Source organism: Perissodus microlepis, chromosome 3, assembly GCF_051167445.1.
Source record: "Perissodus microlepis isolate ML-2025 ecotype Zambia chromosome 3, ASM5116744v1, whole genome shotgun sequence".
Taxonomy (NCBI): Eukaryota; Metazoa; Chordata; class Actinopteri; order Cichliformes; family Cichlidae; genus Perissodus; species Perissodus microlepis.
The window spans coordinates 15,322,917-15,343,287 of NC_140463.1; the positions used below are offsets into that span (position 1 = coordinate 15,322,917).

Consider the following 20,371-nt stretch of genomic DNA (forward strand, 5'->3'; position numbering starts at 1 on the left):
TTCACTTTAACAGCAACAGTTTGGATCACTGTGTCTTTATCTGTGGTAAGTCTTTTTTTATTTATTTGTTTGGTTCTTTGTTGTTTTGTTGTTTTGTTTTTTGATGCAGAGAACAAACAAACAAGAACCTTATAAAAAACACTGAAATATGTGGTTAAAGAAAAAAAAAGTGATTTTTTTTGTTGTTTTGCTGTCAAACCGTGAGCACATACAAGATGACAAATGTCTGTCAGTTGTTAAAAGCTCCAAATGTAGCAGCAAAGTGTGAGAAAGGCTGTGTTTATGTTTATAAAGAACTGTTCTTGGAGTCGTGCAGAGACCTGCACTCAAACCAGGACTTTGTCTCATCAAGGTGACTTAAAAGAAACTCTGAGCTTTCAGTTTTAGTTATGTACCTAAGTTACACTGCTATGGAGCAGGTTAATTTCAAAATAAAAGATCATAGTCTAAGCTTATCTGTGTGTCTGGTGAGTGTTTGATGGGTCAGCTCCAGCCTTGGCTGAGTCTTTGTGCTTTTCTTTAATGTATTTGCCAAATAGAGATAAAACACAGAGCTGACTGCAGCAGCAGGTTTCTCAGATTTTCTTTCAGGCTGGTGCTGATTGCTCTGCTGTGTACAGAGTGGGCGGAGTCAACTCACATGAATTGTTTCGGTTTCTCCTCTGAAAATGACTGCTTGATACAAACTCTTGAGAACAAGCGTCAGTTTACTCCTCAGAAAAAATCCTGAAAGTTTGGAGGTGTTTTGTTGATTTTAAGCTTTAGACTCATCAGGTTTGTTCTGCACTCTGTCAATCATAGCTAGAGAGCTCACTTTTCTACTTTCAAAGGAAAATATAGTAGGGGCTCGATGGGTGAGAGCACTAGCCCAAAGACTCACAGTTCATGCTGAAAAAAAATCAAAAACAAAACCGGTTACCCTGATGATGACATATCACCCGCAATCAGTTGTGGGAGTGTGACAGTCAGGCATTAGTACAATGTCAGCAATGTTACTCTAGTCAGTGAAACACAGGAGTGTTTGGCTGTGTTATAGCTTGCAACATGGATTTTTGCCAGAAATCTTCTTTTTTAAAATCTAGAGTCTTTTAGTCTTTTACTCATCCATACTCTGCTTATGAATTTTGCACCATTTCGATACCTTTGTGTACAAAAATCTACACTCTCAAAATCTGCCAGAAAAACCTCAACCAACAATATTTCTTCTGCTTTTTTTCATATATCACTTGTATTAAAGTATTCACAAGTATTAAATTATCTTCTGGATTTTAAGCCTTTAAATGCCACTTTAAATGTTTGAATTATCAACTATTTATTGAAAAAAACTCACAATTTTTTTTTTCCATGTAATAAATTGGATGAGGATGGGACATTGGGGGTGATTAGGTTATTGGACATGTCAAAGAACAGACACAAAATGGATTGTATTTCATTATTATTTTTTGTGTAGTGCCTCTCGATACAAAAATGCCCCATTCACTTCTACTGAAACCACATTTTTTAAATCTCTCTGCCGTTGTAGTATAAAACCATGCATCCTGTAATGTCAGGATTTCCCTAGCACCTGTAAGAATAATCTCTGTCAGTATGTTCTTTGCTGATTCCAAGAAGGATCCACAACAGTGAACAGAACTAAATTATTGAAGGCAGACTCATCGATGCAATTGAAGAAGAGGACAAGAGAAAAAACAAGAAAAACATAAAAGTCCTTCCTCACCACTCACAATATTTAATATAATTTATTTTTTAAATAAATGCATGATCATTTGTGGTTTCTACTTATAACCCTGATATACAGTTAGCTCCCGGTTTTTGGTGCTCAGAAGGAAGACATGTAACTGCCATGGTGGTGGCTGTGAATGCAAACAGATGAGAAGACAGCTCTCGCCTTTGTCAGCTTCAGCGTTGGAGGGAAGCTCCGGCTTGTTTGCCTTGATATTCCCTACCAGTATTATCCATGCTCTGCTGATACAGAGTATGGATGATACTGGGCAAGGGAGTAGGTTATGAAAAAATTATAACAAGTAAGTTTGGCAACCTGGAGCCTCCTTGTGTTGATAAGGACAATTGAGTTGGTCATCAAATCAGAGGTTGGTGCTTACTATCTGACATGGTGGCCCTGAAGATTGGTTACCCATTGTGCTCATCCCACAGGATGGGATAAGCATAGATTCCCCTTTGGACTGATACACATCTGCTAGGATGAGTCCTGTGTACTCAAATCTCTTCAAATCACTCCATCCTGACATCAAATGCCTAACTTGAGATTTGCCATTTACATAATCAACAGCATCATGTCAGGAGAGAAGAAAAGGTCCGAAGAGGCCACATGATAGATTCTTAAAATTGAATATCTTGTGGGCCCTGGCATCATGCTGTGGGATGCCTGAATGAAGCACAACATTTATGGCACGTAAAAAAAAATTGCAAATACGAGTATTGAAGTACAAGTAAAAGTACAAGTATTGTATTTTGAGGAGAAATTTATTTTGAGCAAAGAAAAGCTCAATTTGAGTGAACAAAATTTATTGCTGCATGCAAACAGTGTATTTCAGTGTTTGCTATTATCCATATACACATACAGTAACAGCCCCTCTAGCTCTGTTTTTGCATTTGCTCTTGGTTAGATCTATGGGGACCTGCTCGCAGTGTGTCGCTCGCACTCTCAACATCTCTGCTCCCTGCATGTTCAACTCTTTCTGTACACCGTTATATTTGTACTACAAAACCAACCAATAACAGACTTGGATGCCAAAACGTCTGATTAGCTGTTTTTGTCTCCAATCAGCTTGCTAGCTACTGCATTCTGGGAACACTGTCCAAAATGTAGCTAAATCCAGTGGAGTGGGTTGGTTTAAACTAGCTTAAAACCAACAATAGTCTTAAAAATTATATACTTTAAAATAAAATAATTAAACATACTAATCAAAAATGGGGCGGTTTCTCAAATTTCAAGTAAACGAGTCGGCACTCGCGTTCAGACTTCGAAAGTCCAGACTTATGAACGCCAGTTTTTACTGCCATTCCCTCTTAATTTAACTGTGATTAATATTTGCAATTGAAATTACACATGATGTAGATTTTTTTTTAAGATAACTTTAAAAAGCACTTTGGCAAAATTCGCTTTTACATATCATGTTTCATAATGTCTAATAAACTTCATACAGTTAAGCACAATGACTCACTACATGACAGAAACACAAGCTTAATCTCTCTCTCAATAAAAATAGTACACATGTATGCCTGAATAACAACAAACAGGTGAGACGTTAGAACGCTTTTGTTTTTATTTTAGTAGACACACAAAACTGACAATAGATGGCTGGATTTTGGAAGAGAATTGAACAAATATTTAACATATAATCTGATCATTTTTGTAGCAGCCTTCAGGATCTCCATGTATTAACATGCTGTTATTGCTCCCGGTGAAATGTTTCCTCCTGAATTTAAATATTTTTATGTTAGATTTAATTCAGAGTCAGCTGTTTAAATAAGAACAGAACATTTTACATCAGGGGATATGACGGGTGAAATTCAAAATAGACTGCCAGCTCTCCAAGTAAGACTTCAGTACAGTCCAGTTATAAAGCTGAACTGTAATTTCAGCCAAACCAATTTACTCAGGAACAAATCAAACACTGAAATAAACCAAACATGAACATTTAGAAGTTATCTAAGTGACTTATATATCATGTTTAACCCGAGTAGGGAAAGACTGAGAGGGAAATGAAAAATGATGAAAATGATGCGCTGGGATTCTGTGCCTTGACCACCCAGTCAGCTGGTGGGTAAAAGCCATCTCGAAAAACATCAGAGTACTTTTGCAAATATGTGATGTCTTGATAAATCAAGCAGATATTTGAAGTTTACATAGCAAAATTCTCACCTGAAAGTATCTTAAAAGTGCCAGGGCTCAATGGCCCGTGAAAAAGGAAGGGACTCAAGCACAGAACCAAAAACTGGACCTAAGTGACGGGCGATGGAAACTATAGCGGACCAGGAACACTGGTTAAGGGTTAAGCGAAACACGCTGAGGAACTCAAGACAAAATGTGAGGCAGAGAACTGACTATGGCAAGCAGACAATCTGGCAAAGGTTCATTGTGAGCGCTTGTCATAAATACTGCTGGAGTAATTGCCAACAGGTGAGGAGCAGGGAGGAGCAAGGAGAGCTCCACCCAGGGGAGGAGAGCCGATGCTGTGGAAAATCACTCAGACTCACCCAAAACATGACAAGAAGTTTATTTTGTGATCCAGAAAAAGTAATATTTCAAACTTTTTAGCCGCGTTCCTCTGCCATTGCCTCGTTTGAGTTTTGGACAAAATGCATTCTGGGATATTTGTCTGGGGTTAGCTACAGTAGCTAGCGAGCTGATTGGAGACCAAAACAGCCAATCAAAAAAATTTTGTCCTAGTGTTTCTCTTTAAGAAAACACTTATTTTTAAAATTGCCGTGAGTGAGCTGAAGCTCTTTCTCTCAGACGAGGAATGGCCATGGTGGCAAATGCAACTATAGCTAAGAACATTTTTTTACAATTAATTTTATTTCATGGAATGGCTCATCCAATTGAAGTGCTGCTCTTGCATACATACACCAAGAAAACTGTATGCATATCTACACATTACATAAAGACATCTAAACATAAATAGATGTTTCTGTTTCTTTTCTGTCTTCTTCTCTCTGTTTTCACCTAACACTCTACTAACTAACTAACTGATAAAACTACACCCTCAGTTTCATATCACTCCTTGTACACAGTTATACAGGGAGTGCAGAATTATTAGGCAAATGAGTATTTTGTCCACATCATCCTCTTCATGCATGTTGTCTTACTCCAAGCTGTATAGGCTCGAAAGCCTATGTTACGGATTCAAATATTGGGGATGGATACAAGAGGAAAAACCACAATAACAACACTGGTCCGGCCGGGTTGAGTCAAACGATGATTTTAATGATCACACGCGTGGGAGATGGACACCGTACGCAGACAGCATCAGATCTCAAAATGGTGGAGCATTGATCAAACTCTTATAGCCTCTAGTGGCCCCCACCTAATCATAAAAGCCTAAACATTCACATTCTTTCTCTCACACAGTGCCTAAGCTACAACCTTGGCTCCCTGTTTATCTGCTCCTGCTGAGATGGGGCAGAAAACTCCAGTATGTTCTGTTCTCTTCTAATCAGACAAATAAGGCGATGACTTTCTGCAAACACTATTTCTTATAACTCAGCAGTATAATGCATCATAAAACAATATCATTCATTCACAATCAACCAGCAGTCTAATGTAATGCAAATCAGCTTAACAAATGCAATAGTTATCACCTTCTTCTAATTCAGGAGAATAATGCAAACTAAAACTACATAATAATTCACCATCTTTAATTAAGGGTCTAACATGGCATAAAATAATATTATAATCTGACACTCCCCCTTTTGTGCTCTTCAGAATAAAGAGCTCACCTACACCCTGTAGTCCAATGCGGCCGGGTTCATTTCTTCTTACGCCTGAGGCCCTTTGTCCCCCTGTTGGGCGAACCATATGTGAGATGACCTCTGTGTTTGCGCAGTCCAGGTGCAAGAAGAACTATTATTCCAACAGTAGCAGGTACAGATGACACTCCCCAGTTCTCCCACAGCTTTATTTTGGTGCTACCTTATACCCTTCAGACGTACTCAGACTAGAACCTCTGTCCGAGGAGCTTTTAGCCTTTATTTTATTGCTGCAGTCACCAGTGTCTTCCAGTTGGGTGATCCACTGCTCTTCTTTCTTTAACCTCCGGGGTTAGACAACCCTTCAGTCGTTGCACAGATCAGGGGATTATTCTGCCCCGATGTCAAACAACAATCTGTGTATCCTCAGGTCCTGTGTATCCCGTGTATTCCCCAGAAAAAGGAACCGGAATGGTCCCCCTTTTGCCCAAGAGCCTCTTGAACCTCGTTGGTCTGGTGTTCCTGGATCTCCGCCAACCCATTCATGGTTATTGCTGTGTTTATGGGATCCATCCTTTTGAGGTGACTTATCAGAGCCCAAAATGCCATGACACTTGGACCCAGTTGGTGTCTCGGCAGTCACTGTGTCTGCCTCTGCTGCGAAGGATCCTCGTATATCTGTGACCTCGTCTGGTGTCTGTTCCTTTCTCTGTAAGAGACAGAAAACCAAAACACCTCTCTGCCTAGCTCTAATAATCTACTGTTGTTATCTACTGACCTTCTGGTGATTCAGAATTGGTTTAGAATATTCAGAATGTCCCAGGGACTTATTCTAATCATATCCTATGTGTGTGTAAGCGTGTTTGCATTTAGCCCTCTGCACTCAAAGTCAATACCTGCAATATATCAGTCCGGACCATCACGCCGGACGAAGCTTATGACCTTCAAAAGACCAAGTGCCAACTCCTTATAAGCACATTTGCAAGGTGTGTAAGAAATTATTAAAGCCACTCATGTGTTTCCTTCCGCCTACTGTCCCACGGTTTCCTCTCCAGTGTGGTACTCAGCTTCTCGTGAACACAGGCATTTTATCTTCTAAACGCTATTCAGTTATTTCAATGATTAATGCTTAAACATGGATTAAAAATGATTTATGCTTCTCACTGGTTCTCTAAAAAAGGTCTGGAGACCTCTTGGGTCACTATTAGCCCAAGCTGTACCATACCTAAGTTATTAAAACAAATGTAGTCATAAAAATGTTCATATAACCCTTGTTTGATGTTAAAACCCAACTTCCCCCCTTTTTTGACACATTCCAATGTGTCAAATCAACGGAGCTAGAAAATTAAAAGAAAAGGTTAGTGACCTCATCTCTCAGAAAGTATCAGACTTTCTCCTATCCAGTGTCGTAGCTCCAGTAGGCTCCGCCCGGAGCCAAGAAAAGCGTGATATTTGTGTCGTGTAAGCGCGTGCAGCCTTCTATGCTTAAAGTCACTCCAGTCCATAGATCAGCCAGACATCGCGCTGACTGTAGCTTTTAACCCTTATTAACTTGAGCACAACTCTATAATGAGCAACAAACTGCAATATGTATAAAAATGATCATGGTTACACCTGCAATGAAAGATCATACGATTATCCTGACACCTGTAAATAGAAGATTAACCTGAGGTTATAACAACCACCGGAACACAAATGTTAATATAATGTCAAAAGCTTCAATAAATCATTAATGCAATGCTTGTTATATGATTCTGATGCAATAATAATGCTGATGCTAAAATAACAGTAAAACACCCCCTTTTATCCCGTTTACAAACTTCACAAATAAACGTTTATCCATGCCTCTTTTAATTTTATTTCCCCCTTTTTTCCCCTCACTGACCACAGCAGGGGAAACTTTGTTTTGATTCAGCCATGAATCCAGCCCACCTGATTCATCACTGAGCCCCATCGTCACTGGCATCTGACAGGGTGGCGCTGCATATTCTTCCTTTAATGTCTCTATTTTCAATCTGTTAATTAGAGTGCTTAAACATGAAGTAGACTACGTCAACAACAAGTCAATACAGCTGTAAATGTGGCCAATTATCAATCTATAACCAAGCAACAACGAACAATAGCTTTTATTTTATGCATGTTTTTAGTCAACCACTCACCCAGAGGATCTTCAATCCCAGAAAATTCCTTCTCCTCATTTAATAAGTCTGTCCTCCTTCCATGCCCTGGTAACTGGTCCATCCAGAGCCACATCATCTCGAAATATACATACAACAAGCCAAACCACACCTTGGTCACACCAACCTTTTTCCACCCTGAAGATGTCCAATGCCATCTTAGTCTGGATCAGGGTTCTAATAGATTTGCAATTTTCGTTAGTTTTTTTATTTTTATTTAGCTTCGAGTTCAGATTTTCAATTTTATATCAGTTGTAATTAGTTTTTACCAATTGTTTGCTAGTTCAGTCTAGTTTTTTTTTTCTTTGAAAATCCTTAGTTTCAGTTTAGTTTTGATCAGTTTCAGTTATAGTTTTAGTTGTGTTTGCAATAATTAAGTGTAACAAAATCCCAGTTTCATCATATCAGTCATGCTCTTCTGCTTATCCTTGGGTATTGAGACTATTAACTCTTGCAGCACCGGGTGTTCGCAATTTTGGTTCAAGTGAATTGATAATCTTTTTGTAGGCAATTGACTCACACAGTTATGTAGATGTCCCAGTCCTGTTGTCTTGGGATGCATCACGCTGCCTTGCATGGGGTTAGCTTCTGTTTTCTGGGGATGAGGGTTGAGTGGGGGAGCTCTCTGAGGAGGGGGAGTGTGCTCCCCCTTACCTTCTCAAGGTAAGCCAGGTCAGCCTTCTTGTGTGGGCTTTTCAAGTGCACTTTAAAGTTTGTAAAGTGGGATTTTTCCCCTTAGAAGTGTCCCTCATAATTTGTCTCTTTCCACTACATGACACTTGCTTTATCCAAAACACAGTCATATTCAAAGTAATCCCAAATTGGACTCTGGCGCTTTCTCCCGACTTTTCCTGACATGATTCTGCACGTGGACGGAGCAGCAACACAGACGACTCGACTAACGTACTGCCACCTGCTGGCATAATGAGACGGCAAGAAAAAATCTGGAAACTAAACTTCATTTTCACCCATGACTATTGTAGGACACGCACACCTCAATGAAAACTAAACACATTTTTGCTATAAATTCAGTTAATTTTAGTTAGTTTTGTGAACACTCATTACAGTTTTAGTTAATTTTCCTTTTTTGTTTTTATTTTTACTTCCGTTAACGAAAATGTTTTTTTTTCTTTCACTTATAGTTTTCGTTATTTCGTTTACATGTACTCTATTTGAACAGGGATTTATCAGTGTCAAATGGGATTTTTTTTTTTTTTTTTAGTGTGTGTCTGTAAATGCAAATCAATTTATTTATTTATTTATTTATTTTTCTGAAAGGCAAATGTTAAACGGGCTCTAACAAATCCACTTTATTGTGTGCTCATAGAGTTTCTTTTGTCAGGGTCGCTCACCCAATGTGGTTTATTTAAATTTGTGAATTATGTCACGCTTATTAGTGGCTCATGATTGCTTAAGGCCTATGTCTGAACTTGACTACAGAGGCAGAGCATCATTCCATCCTTTCAGGGTGAAGGACTTCACTTTCTTTGTGTCAAGGCAGCTCATAATTATCTTAATAGCTTTACCTAATCAAGTTATGGCTTACCATCACTTGTGTTATAAGTATGAAGTGTCCTAAATTAATTCAAATTTTGTTTCCAATTCACTTGCAGCAGTTTAGACTGAATTATTAACGATAATAACCTTGCTCTGGACTGTCAAAGGTGACTTTAACGCTGACTGTTCCGACAATTCATTTTATAACATTTCCTTGTCAGATTAGCCAATCTCTGCACACTTGAATAAACATAATCAACATGGTCAATATTTTCCTGTGTGTTATTTCACCATGTTATCGATTCCAACTCTCCATCCGCATGTGGTTTGGCACATTATATTTATCTAAAACCCCACTCTGTCTCTAAATGTTTTGAAGAATTTTTCAAGCCTGGGATCAAATTTTGAGAATTTGACCATAAGTGAAAGTTATGGTGTTATCACCCCCTTTTTGGGGCTTAGCTTTCCCAGTTTTGATGATATTCCTCCCTATTCTTTGCAAGTACCCCCTTTTGGTGGCGAGAAACTGTTGGTGTGGTCAAGTGGGTGCTGTAAAAACAAAAGCTCAGGACAGAACAGTCACCAGTCATGTACTTCATACAAAATTAGCATATATTTGATTTCATCTTGATCCTCTGAGTGTAATGGTACATTTTAATTTGAATTTATCAAAGCTAAACACAATAATTTTTCCTTGTTTATTTTTCTCTTGTTCTTGTGCAGCACCACCTCTCAGCACATGCCCCTGTCGGTTATATCTCTACTTTTCTGAATTATTGACTATTTCAATGAAAGGACCTAAAAGATGGGGACCAGTGTTTATCCTTACATATCTCCATTTTGAACGTGACAAGCCTATCATTCCCCTGTTATTCACAGACCTCAATAGAGTGGTTTTTTTGGCTTTTTTTCTTTTCTTTTTTTCCTCTATAAAAGTTAATTGACTCTTTACAGTGGGCTGCTATGGTTAATAATAACATGTTCAGTCATGAGTGAAATCCAACCTTTTCTTCAATTTAGCATTTAACCTTCCCAACAATATAATGTGATACATTAATCGAAACACAGCTACTAAAACACAATTTTCTTAATGCAAACATCAGTAACTCAAAATTAGCAACCAAAGGGTTAAGTCTGCAGTTCACGCTCATGTGAAGATACAGCCTCCCCCTTTAGTCTCTGTCATCCTTCTGTTCTTGTAAAAACAAATCAAAGCAAGACAAAACATCCACCTTTTTTACAGGCTGGGTGAATTGTTTGTGGACATTTACTAATCTTAAAGTCGGCACCATTTTTGTCTCAGTATCAAATCAGTTAAAACTTTTAGTCGTCAGTCCATCACAGTCCAGCCACATGCATACATCCACACACATTCATACCAGAAGTTGCTGATAATGGAGTCTCACGCGCAACCTATTCGAGCCTCCCTCACCAGCAAGATGACGTCATCTTTTTAAAGGAAAACAGTTCCTTGTTTTTTGACTGGATTGACTCGCTGCAATCCTTTTAGGCTCAGGACTTCTCATGTGATCAATGTCCCATATAAGTGAATTTCTCCCAAGCCCATTATAATCATGGAGAAAAACACTTTGCGACTGTCGTCAGTAAGAATATTTTATAGCGCTTTAAAGTTCAACCTCTCAGGCCTGGATTAAAGAGCTGATTTGTTAAATCAGGAACTCACAAAATACCAAAATATCACCACCGGTGGATCACACCTCTCAGATGTTCTTATTTCAGTGCACTGTAACAAAAGCAAAAACAAACGTAACCAATAAAATACTCATATAATAACAAATACTGGGGCCCATTGCAAACACGTCCAAGCATAAAACCATCTTTCTCTCTCTTAGAGAAAGAAAACAATCCAAACCTCACTGATGAAATCAACCTAGTGTTAAGCAAAACCCAAAAATCAACCAAAACTTCGCCAGAAGGTTTTTCTCCCTCCTGGGACAATTATTGTGTAGGGATACAGGGACCGTAACTCCTTTTTGCCCTGACAAAAGCATGTTGGATTTACTTGATTCAATAATGGACACTGGTTGCACACAAATGTTTTGCTCCGACAGAAACTTAAACAACTGAGTTAAATCAACACAACCTTTTCATATTCAGTAAACCTGTGCATTTTGTGTTCATAAAACACGATTGAAACATGTTCAGATGGAGTAAGTTGAGCTCCTGGAATATTTTGATCCTTCAATTCTGTCAGTTTATTTCAACACTATTCAATAACTTTTATTCAAATTCTACTTGGTCACTTAAATACTACATGTTGTCTTCATATTGCATACGGCTCAACAAAGTCTAGATCCTGGTTACCATAAAAATTGAATGGGTCTATAACAACTACCATCCTCCTCTCTTTCTCCTGGTTGCACCAGGGCTGGGAAATAACCCTGAAGTGATAGGTTGCCAGGCAGGGTACACCCCGGACAGCTGACCAGTCTATCAGATAGAAACAAACAGCCATTCACACTCACATTCATGGATAATTTAGAATCATCAATTAACCTAGCTCTAATAGCTGCATGACTTTTCACTGTGGCAGGAAACCAGAACACCCAGAGAGAAACCACTGCAAACTAGCCAGACTGTGGACCTGCACCCAAGACCTTCTTACTGTGGAGCAACAACACTAACCAGCATGCCAACAATGTAGGAAATACAGGAAAGCTATGATTTCCGGTATTTGATGCAGAATTATTTTGTTCTTGCCCTTGACAGGTTAATTCACAATAAATAGCAATAGCATGCATGGGGTGTGTGTGTCGCTGTCTGCCTCTTATAACTCCAGTGATTTTCCTGTAGTTTGAAATCGTATGCGGTGTTGTGGATTCCGTGAGTTGAGCAACTAACCACTCTTATTAGATTGTATTGTGTCATCTCAATGAGAACAAATTGAGTTGTTGAATTTCGTACAGAGCTTTAAAGCCTGAGGCAATTGTGTTAAATACACACGAGATGCTTACGTAAATCCAAGGGCTGGCCCCTTTTTTCTCTATTTTTTTTTATTATTATTATTATTTATTTATTTTTTTTCAGTGTGTTCCTCCTTCAATTAAATCTCAATCAAAAATGTGGCGCTCCGAAATAAAACTCACACCGTTAATTCATCATTTTCACTCTGTACCACTGCTCCTTATCAGGCTGTGTGAAGCACAGTAAACAATTCAGTCGAGGCCTTGAGCCATAGACAGACATCACGCACAGACATTGTTTTCATAACCAAACTGCTTTAGACCCTGTCCCCTAAATCTACACAAACGCCCTCTGGGTGACATGAAATGCATTTAACCAATAAACAATCAATGGCTTCTTGTTGTTGTAACAGATTCTGTATTTGGATGTTTGTGTGCAGCATTTTGCGTGTCAGCATAAGCATTTGTTAGTAAAGCATTCTTCATTGGAGCAGCGTGTGTGTGTGTGTGTGGATCACTTCTCAGTGAACTGAATCAGCATCTCGATTTGTGTGCGTGTGTGTGTCATTTCTCACTCAATTGACTCAGCGCGTGTGTCAGTTCTCAGTGAATCAACGAGTGCATATGTGTTCATATGTGTGTTTCTCTCCATTCTGAGTCAGTGCATGTAGATGTGTGTGTTTGTATGTGTTTGTGTGTGTTTGTGTTCATCACCTTCCTGTTCTCGTGTTCTGGGTAAACCACAGCCTGAAGCGTGCCCTGGGGTCCTGCCCTCCTCCATTTCAGTCTGTTTGCATCCATTGGTGCTGCTGCTCAAAGTTCTGTCCATACTGGTTCTGGCCCCAATTGAGGCAGTCCTTTTCTCCAATGTCTTGCCTCTTCTCCTTGTCCAGCTCCTCCTTAACTTGACCCTTTTGCTTCTGTAACTCCTTCAGGGCTTGCTCCTGCTGTAGGAGCTTCTTGTCAGGTTTGGCGACCTCCTGCTCCAGCAAGCTCCAGCCTGATTTCAAGTCCTGTGTCTGGGACTCTAAGCCTGACTGATGGGTTCGATTAGCAGCCAGCTCCTCCTGAGCCATGCTCAGTTTTTGCTCTGATGCCTTGAGCTCTTACTGAGGGCAGAAACCTCAGAGTCTTTTCCGTACACGTCAGATTAAAGTTTATTGATGTTTTCCTTGCTTTGCTCCACGGCCTTCTGCAGCTCTGCTGTTCGGCTCTTCTCAGAGGTCAGCTCCTGGCCGAGCCCCGACACCTGTGCCTTCAGCTTATTTTCTTCTGGTGCTTTTGTCCATTCTGAGGTGCCTCCTGACCTCAGTTACTCCTCCTGTCTCTGGCACGCCCTTTTTGCTGCCCGATCATCCGTGTTGGTCCGTCACTGTCCTGCACAGTTTTAATGCAGAGTTGTTAAGGTCAGCATTCTTTTGCTCGGCCTCACTTTTCATCCGGGCTTAATGGGCGTCTCGTCACAGCTCTGTCAGCTGAAGCTGTCTGGAAATCTCCCCCGTGTAGTGAAACGGGCCTTGGATTTAATGCTCTCCGTCTCCGCTGCATGAGATCGTTTTCCTGCAGCACTGTTGACATTTGCAGGTTGTTGTTGTGGGTCCAGCTGCTGTAGCATTTGGTCAGGGTCACATCAAAGATGGTAGAGGAGTGAGCAAAGATGGTAGAGGGGAGAGCAGGAGTCCAGGTCAGCCTCGGCAAAGCAGCCTGTAATCAAGCATAAAGAGAAAAAACAAAAACAAAACAAAAACAAAACAAAAACAGACGAACAGGAAAATGATGTTGTTTTGGCTGTGTTATTCAGAGAGGGGAGAAACAACGGGGCCAGGCCCTGTGTCAGCCTTCTCTCCCCCTTTTTTGTTTTTTTTCTCACTATATAATCAACTCATAACCCACCAAGCTGACAGGACAACACAGGTACATGTTAAAATTCTTAAAATCATGTTTAAAAGCCCAAAAAGGAATTTTCTTTCATTCAGTAATCACTTGTATTAATCAATCAGCGGGAAACATGTCACAATTTGAATCTTTTACCCACTAAATTTGTCGTGTCGTCACTGGTTGGTCAGACCAGTGTCTCTTTTTTTTTGAAGTTAAGTTGTTGTCCTGCAACCCAGAGAGTTTATTTGTTAGTAGTGGATAAACTTTATCATTCAACAACAGGTGTATGTTAAGTTTCACTGCTTTAACCTTGCTGGAAAATCTTCACGTGTTCATGAATGTAAGCTGTTTCTTCATTGCGTGTGTGTGCGTTCGTAGGTGGGTTATTTTAACTTTTTTCTCAAACAAGGCATTTCTCTAACCCGCGCCTTTCTCATGCATTTCTCTGGTTGTGTGTGTGTTTTTATTTTGTTTCCCAAATTTTGATTTCCCACCTTAAATAACAGCATTCCATGTCTACAGCCAGGAGTTAGAGCTTGCTTGTGAGATTCAGGGACACATGGTGCCAACAACAATTCAGTCAAAAACTTGCCTGCAAATTTCCAGTGATGGTAACTGATAACTGGAGGAGAAGATGTCCTTTAAGCTTATTTTCCGGGTGGGGACAAAGTGAGGTCAAGCTGTAAACTTTTGAGCCAAAGCTTGGCCTGTCTGTCGTCCCAATTCTGTTTATGCTTTTGCCGCTGTACTCAGGTTTCCAGGTTGAGAGAAATCCACCTGTATTAACACACTAAAACATTCACTTAGTATTTCTTTTCTGAAAACATCCACTTACTATTTCTTTTCTGAAGACCTTCACTTACTATTTCTTTTCTGAAAACATCCACTCACTTCATCTGACTAGATTTTACTCTCTCCCTCTCGGTGCATACTTCTCACAGTCTGGCCGTTGCCTTTTATGGGCATGCAGAGTTCCTGTCACACACACAGCTGAAATTCGTGCTTGATCACACCCTATATTATGATAAAACCGACAGTAAATCAAATGTAACCGCTTATATTATTGGGCTGAACCAAGAGTCACTTTAAAAATCTTATAAATCCTGCTTCACACCATAAAACTGAAACAAATCACAGCTGTATTTCTCACACAATCTTACTCTGCCGACTGAAGTGTCGGTCTAAATCATGCACGATTTGTCTGTTCTATTTCAAAACCCAGCCAAACATCAAACATTCACCCTAGTCATTCAAAACCTTATTTGTAATATTATAATCAGCAAAATCAGCGTCTTATTTACAGGTCTTTAACAGTATTTGCAAATCATAATTATAAACTCAAAAAACACGCTAAACAGGAAGCAGAAGTCCTCTGTGCGCTTCACAGCAGCCACCTCATTTGCATGTTCACACACCATCTAAAAATAGCTCGCAGCGCTGCAGCGCGCTCTCATCACAAACAGCCTCACTCACAGTCTCTCACACAGCTCTATTATTTTATATTACAAAGACGTCTTATATTTACAACCACTGTCAGGCCTGGCAGATTTAGCGCCTACACAATTTTGACAAATTTAAGTTAACGGGTCCAACCGAAGAAAGTCCAACTTTTTTGTAATCAATTAACCAGTATCAGCCTCTAACTGTATCTGGCCTAATCCCTAAAGTCCCTGACTCAATTTAACAGTGTCCAAAAAAGCGCAGACACCGTTCCAAACGGTGAGTGGTGCAACCACTAGTTATTCTGCAGTGCCCCAAGCTCCACAGTGACCAACTGACTATCCCTCAAAGAGGACAAGGCCTAGGCGTCCCGACCTTGGCAAGCATTACCTCTGAGCACTGCGCTTCTTAGCAGCCTCTAACTGCCGTCCTATAATAATTTATAACACTTTGAAACAACAGTCAGCACCCCAAAACAAGAGTATGACTGAGGCAGGTGCAACCTAGTGATCAATGGAGCCTCTAACTCACAACATGACCAACTCAGGCCCAACCATAACCAATGGAGCCTCTAACTCACAAAATGACCAATTCCCTACCAAACTACTTGAGCCTCTAACTCAATTTCTTAGCAGACTCTAACTGCATTAATTTCTTAGCAGCCTCTAACTGCATTTAATTCTTAGCAGCCTCTAACTGCATTTAATTTCTTAGCAGCCTCTAACTGCTTCAACTCATGAGATTTTTTCATCAAAATCAAAACAGACATTTACCAGTAATTTCAGTGAGTAGACTTTAATTTTATCATGTCCAATTTGGCACACTTTGGAAATAATTCAACAGGTAGTGCCTTACCTTTGTATAAGCCGGCTTATGCCCACTCACGTCAGACCACTGGCTTGTGCCTGTCCGTTCGACAACCTCGGACCGTCCAAACCTCCAAAATTCCACCCCAATACCACAGGACGAGCCCCCAAACTGTTACGGATTCAAATATTGGGGATGGATACAAGAGGAAAAACCACAATAACAACACTGGTCCGGCCGGGTTGAGTCAAACGATGATTTTAATGATCACACGCGTGGGAGATGGACACCGTACGCAGACAGCATCAGATCTCAAAATGGTGGAGCATTGATCAAACTCTTATAGCCTCTAGTGGCCCCCACCTAATCATAAAAGCCTAAACATTCACATTCTTTCTCTCACACAGCGCCTAAGCTACAACCTTGGCTCCCTGTTTATCTGCTCCTGCTGAGATGGGGCAGAAAACTCCAGTATGTTCTGTTCTCTTCTAATCAGACAAATAAGGCGATGACTTTCTGCAAACACTATTTCTTATAACTCAGCAGTATAATGCATCATAAAACAATATCATTCATTCACAATCAACCAGCAGTCTAATGTAATGCAAATCAGCTTAACAAATGCAATAGTTATCACCTTCTTCTAATTCAGGAGAATAATGCAAACTAAAACTACATAATAATTCACCATCTTTAATTAAGGGTCTAACATGGCATAAAATAATATTATAATCTGACACCTACTACCAATTAAGCATATTAGGTGATGTGCATCTCTGTAATGAGAAGGGGTGTGGTCTAATGACATCAACACCCTATATCAGGTGTGCATAATTATTAGGCAACGTCCTTTCCTTTGGCAAAATGGGTCAAAAGAAGGACTTGACAGGCTCAGAAAAAGTCAAAAATAGTGAGATATCTTGCAGAGGGATGCAGCAGTCTCAAAATTGCAAAGCTTCTGAAGCGTGATCATCGAACAATCAGGCGTTTCATTCAAAATAGTCAACAGGGTCGCAAGAAGCGTGTGGAAAAACCAAGGCGCAAAATAACTGCCCATGAACTGAGAAAAGTCAAGCGTGCAGCTGCCAAGATGCCACTTGCCACCAGTTTGGCCATATTTCAGAGCTGCAACATCACTGGAGTGCCCAAAAGCACAAGGTGTGCAATACTCAGAGACATGGCCAAGGTAAGAAAGGCTGAAAGACGACCACCACTGAACAAGACACACAAGCTGAAACGTCAAGACTGGGCCAAGAAATATCTCAAGACTGATTTTTCTAAGGTTTGATGGACTGATGAAATGAGAGTGAGTCTTGATGGGCCAGATGGATGGGCCCGTGGCTGGATTGGTAAAGGGCAGAGAGCTCCAGTCCGACTCAGACGCCAGCAAGGTGGAGGTGGAGTACTGGTTTGGGCTGGTATCATCAAAGATGAGCTTGTGGGGCCTTTTCGGTTGAGTAGATGTGGCAACCAAAAAATGTGAAAAAGGCACAGTACAACAGCCAATGTTTCATCACTGTTTATCAACAAAAACATACTTTTGTGAAAATTTTCACAGACCTTTGATTTAGTAAAAAGTGCTTTTGTTTTTTTGCTTGTAGTATAATGACTTCACAAAGATGAGTAACTGGGCTGTGTCCAGATGACATGGTAGCTCTCATCAAGAGCTAAGAAGAAAAAGTCAACAATTCCCAGCTTGTCTTTCAATTGAATGTCCAGATTTCCTGCAATGTTCTTGATCTCTCTTGTTTCTGTTACTCCTGGAAAGGAGCACATTTCCAAATGATTACAAATAAATTTAACATAATTAAATACTTTTTTCAAATGTGATATTACCGTGACAGTCTACAAATCAGTCTTTCACAGTTTCATTTTTTTCTATCAGAGAATGGCTTAATATAAAAAGTGTGTGTTGCTATGCTATTTTTTGCAGACATCTAGAATGAGTCCTATAAAGAATAAACATCTCTTGGTTTTGCATCACGTTGTTGTCATCCTCCTTTTTCTAACACAAACTTGTGGTGGTAAGTTGCACACAAACATTTATAAAATCCACAATTTAAAGTTCTTACCTGTAGTCTTTCACGGATGATGAAAACACACTGTAACAGCACCAGTTTATGTTGATGTAGTTAAATAAATCAATTACATATCTTGCTCAGACTGATCTTCACCATTACAAAACTGCTGAACTGTATGTGTCCCTAAATTTGTTAGGTCAGCATCAGATGATTGGTCCAACTCAGCCAGTAGTGGCCATGATTGGTGATGACATCATTTTGCCATGCCATCTGGAACCTGCTGTGGATGCTGTTGACCTGACTGTGGATTGGTCCAGAACTGACCTCAAACCTAGATCTGTCTATGTGAGGCGAGAGGGTGTGGAGCTTCTGACTGAGCAGAATCCTTTGTACACAGGAAGAACATCACTCTCTGTCAACAAACTGCAGTGTGGAGACGTTTCATTGAAACTCTCCACAGTACAACTCTCTGATGCAGGAACATACAAATGCCTTCTACCTAAATTTAATGCAGAAACTGTGGTGACGCTTGCTGTAGGTAAGTTTCATTTAATTTAGATTCATTTCTTCACTTTCCAATTTAGATGTGAAGAAAGACTTTAAGCAACATAGATATTGAGGGTCAAAGGGCACTCAGAATGACAAGAGGGATAAAGGAACACTTGGGTCAGCTACAATAGAAAGTGGATCATTCAAAGAGGCATATGAGTTGAGAATAGAAGTGCATTTATTTTGGGTAACCAAAATAGCTCTTACTTGGGCTAGAAAATCCTTCCTGGACTGAGCATATTGACATAACATGACAAGGGAATGACTACAGAGTCATTGGCATTCTGGTTTTCTGGCCATTAGGGCACACAACCTGACCAGTGTAGCACATGGAGCAGCTGGGTTATTAAGCAGTACAACTGGACAAATAAGAGAGATACATAACAAAAAACAAAAGTACTTAGAATCACAGGGGATTTGTGCACCCACTAAATGGCCTTTTTGCCAACCGGGGGGTATCTGGCCCCATGAGAAAAACACTTCAGCCAAGGAGGCCCTTTTACCAAGATGAACCAGAGGAAAGCTGATTTGACAAAGAACTACTTGGATAGGTACAAGTTAATTTCAGTCTATATACAGGAACTTTGAAAAGAGAAAATGGAATAAATAAGTAAGATTATTAGAATTTTGACCAGTTAGATTGAACAGTTGATGTCACATAGCATTGTGCCTCTCTATAAGCTTAAAATGACAATTTGAGTTAAGGTCAATAAGAGAGAAATTTGGGCGAACTGTAACTATTTTAAGAATCTTTTTTTTAGATATATATTTTGGGAACTACATTTCAATATTTTGTCTTTCATTCTTTTCTTTGCAGGTTCAGTTTCCTCACCAGTCATAGAACTCACCAATGTCAAAAATGAAATGGTGTTAGAGTGTAAATCTAATGGCTGGTATCCAGAGCCTCAGATGTTGTGGGTGGACAGTGAGGAAAAACCCATTTCTGTGGAACCTACAAAGAATGTCAGAGGTTCTGATGGCCTCTATATTGTCAGCAGTAAAGTGACTGTGGCGAAAGGACAGAGCTACAGCTTCACCTGCAAAGTTCAACAGAAGAATATCAGTCAAATCAAAGAGGCACACATCCATGTTTCAGGTAGAAATGCCTTTTTTTATATCACTCACATTAATTTTCAGTTACAGAACATAGAATCTAGAACATTTTGTCTCCTTGTATTTCAGGTGATCTCTTTATGGTCCAGTCTAATACTGCTGTTCACATTATCATCAACTTGGCTGTCTGTTTAATAAGCGTCGGGACAGTAGTAATCCTAATATGGAAATGTGGACAAAAGAAAACCAGTAAGTTCAAACTACATAGCACTTTTTACCCCAACCTCAAATTATCATCAGACCTTTTTAATGTCTTGTCTTAGTGTAACTGCCTTTAAAATTAAGGGCTAAGAAGTACAAACGTGATTCAAATAAAAATGACACAAACACATAAACAGTTATGTTAAAGGCGCTTGAGGGAAAACAGTGGATGGAGATTGCAGAAATTACAGCGATTTACTAGCAAAAATGGAGGCTCTCAGCAACTTTAGTTTTATAAAGGAATATAACCCTGTGTCCTGTGTTGTAAAGAGATGTGTTAAGACATGCAGAGTTGGTCCCATCAGTGCAGACTGACTGAGATTGATTGCAA

The 20,371-nt window shown here is 39.8% G+C and overlaps 1 protein-coding gene across 3 annotated transcripts in view; it reads left to right on the forward strand.

Annotated features, from left to right (window-relative positions):
• The window catches only part of LOC146390132 (butyrophilin subfamily 3 member A2-like), a 25,611-nt gene continuing 5,240 nt past the window's right edge, over window positions 1-20,371 (forward strand). For 2 of the 3 annotated variants that reach the window (XM_084923186.1, XM_084923187.1), the window contains exons 1-5: window positions 1-45; window positions 18,090-18,180; window positions 18,374-18,715; window positions 19,544-19,822; window positions 19,909-20,028. In XM_084923186.1, the coding sequence (XP_084779312.1) occupies window positions 18,099-18,180; window positions 18,374-18,715; window positions 19,544-19,822; window positions 19,909-20,028 (823 nt within the window). In that variant the 5' untranslated portion in view covers window positions 1-45; window positions 18,090-18,098. Of the gene's footprint in view, window positions 46-8,827; window positions 11,769-18,089; window positions 18,181-18,373; window positions 18,716-19,543; window positions 19,823-19,908; window positions 20,029-20,371 lie in introns of those variants that run through there. The other variant, XM_084923188.1, reaches the window with a different exon arrangement.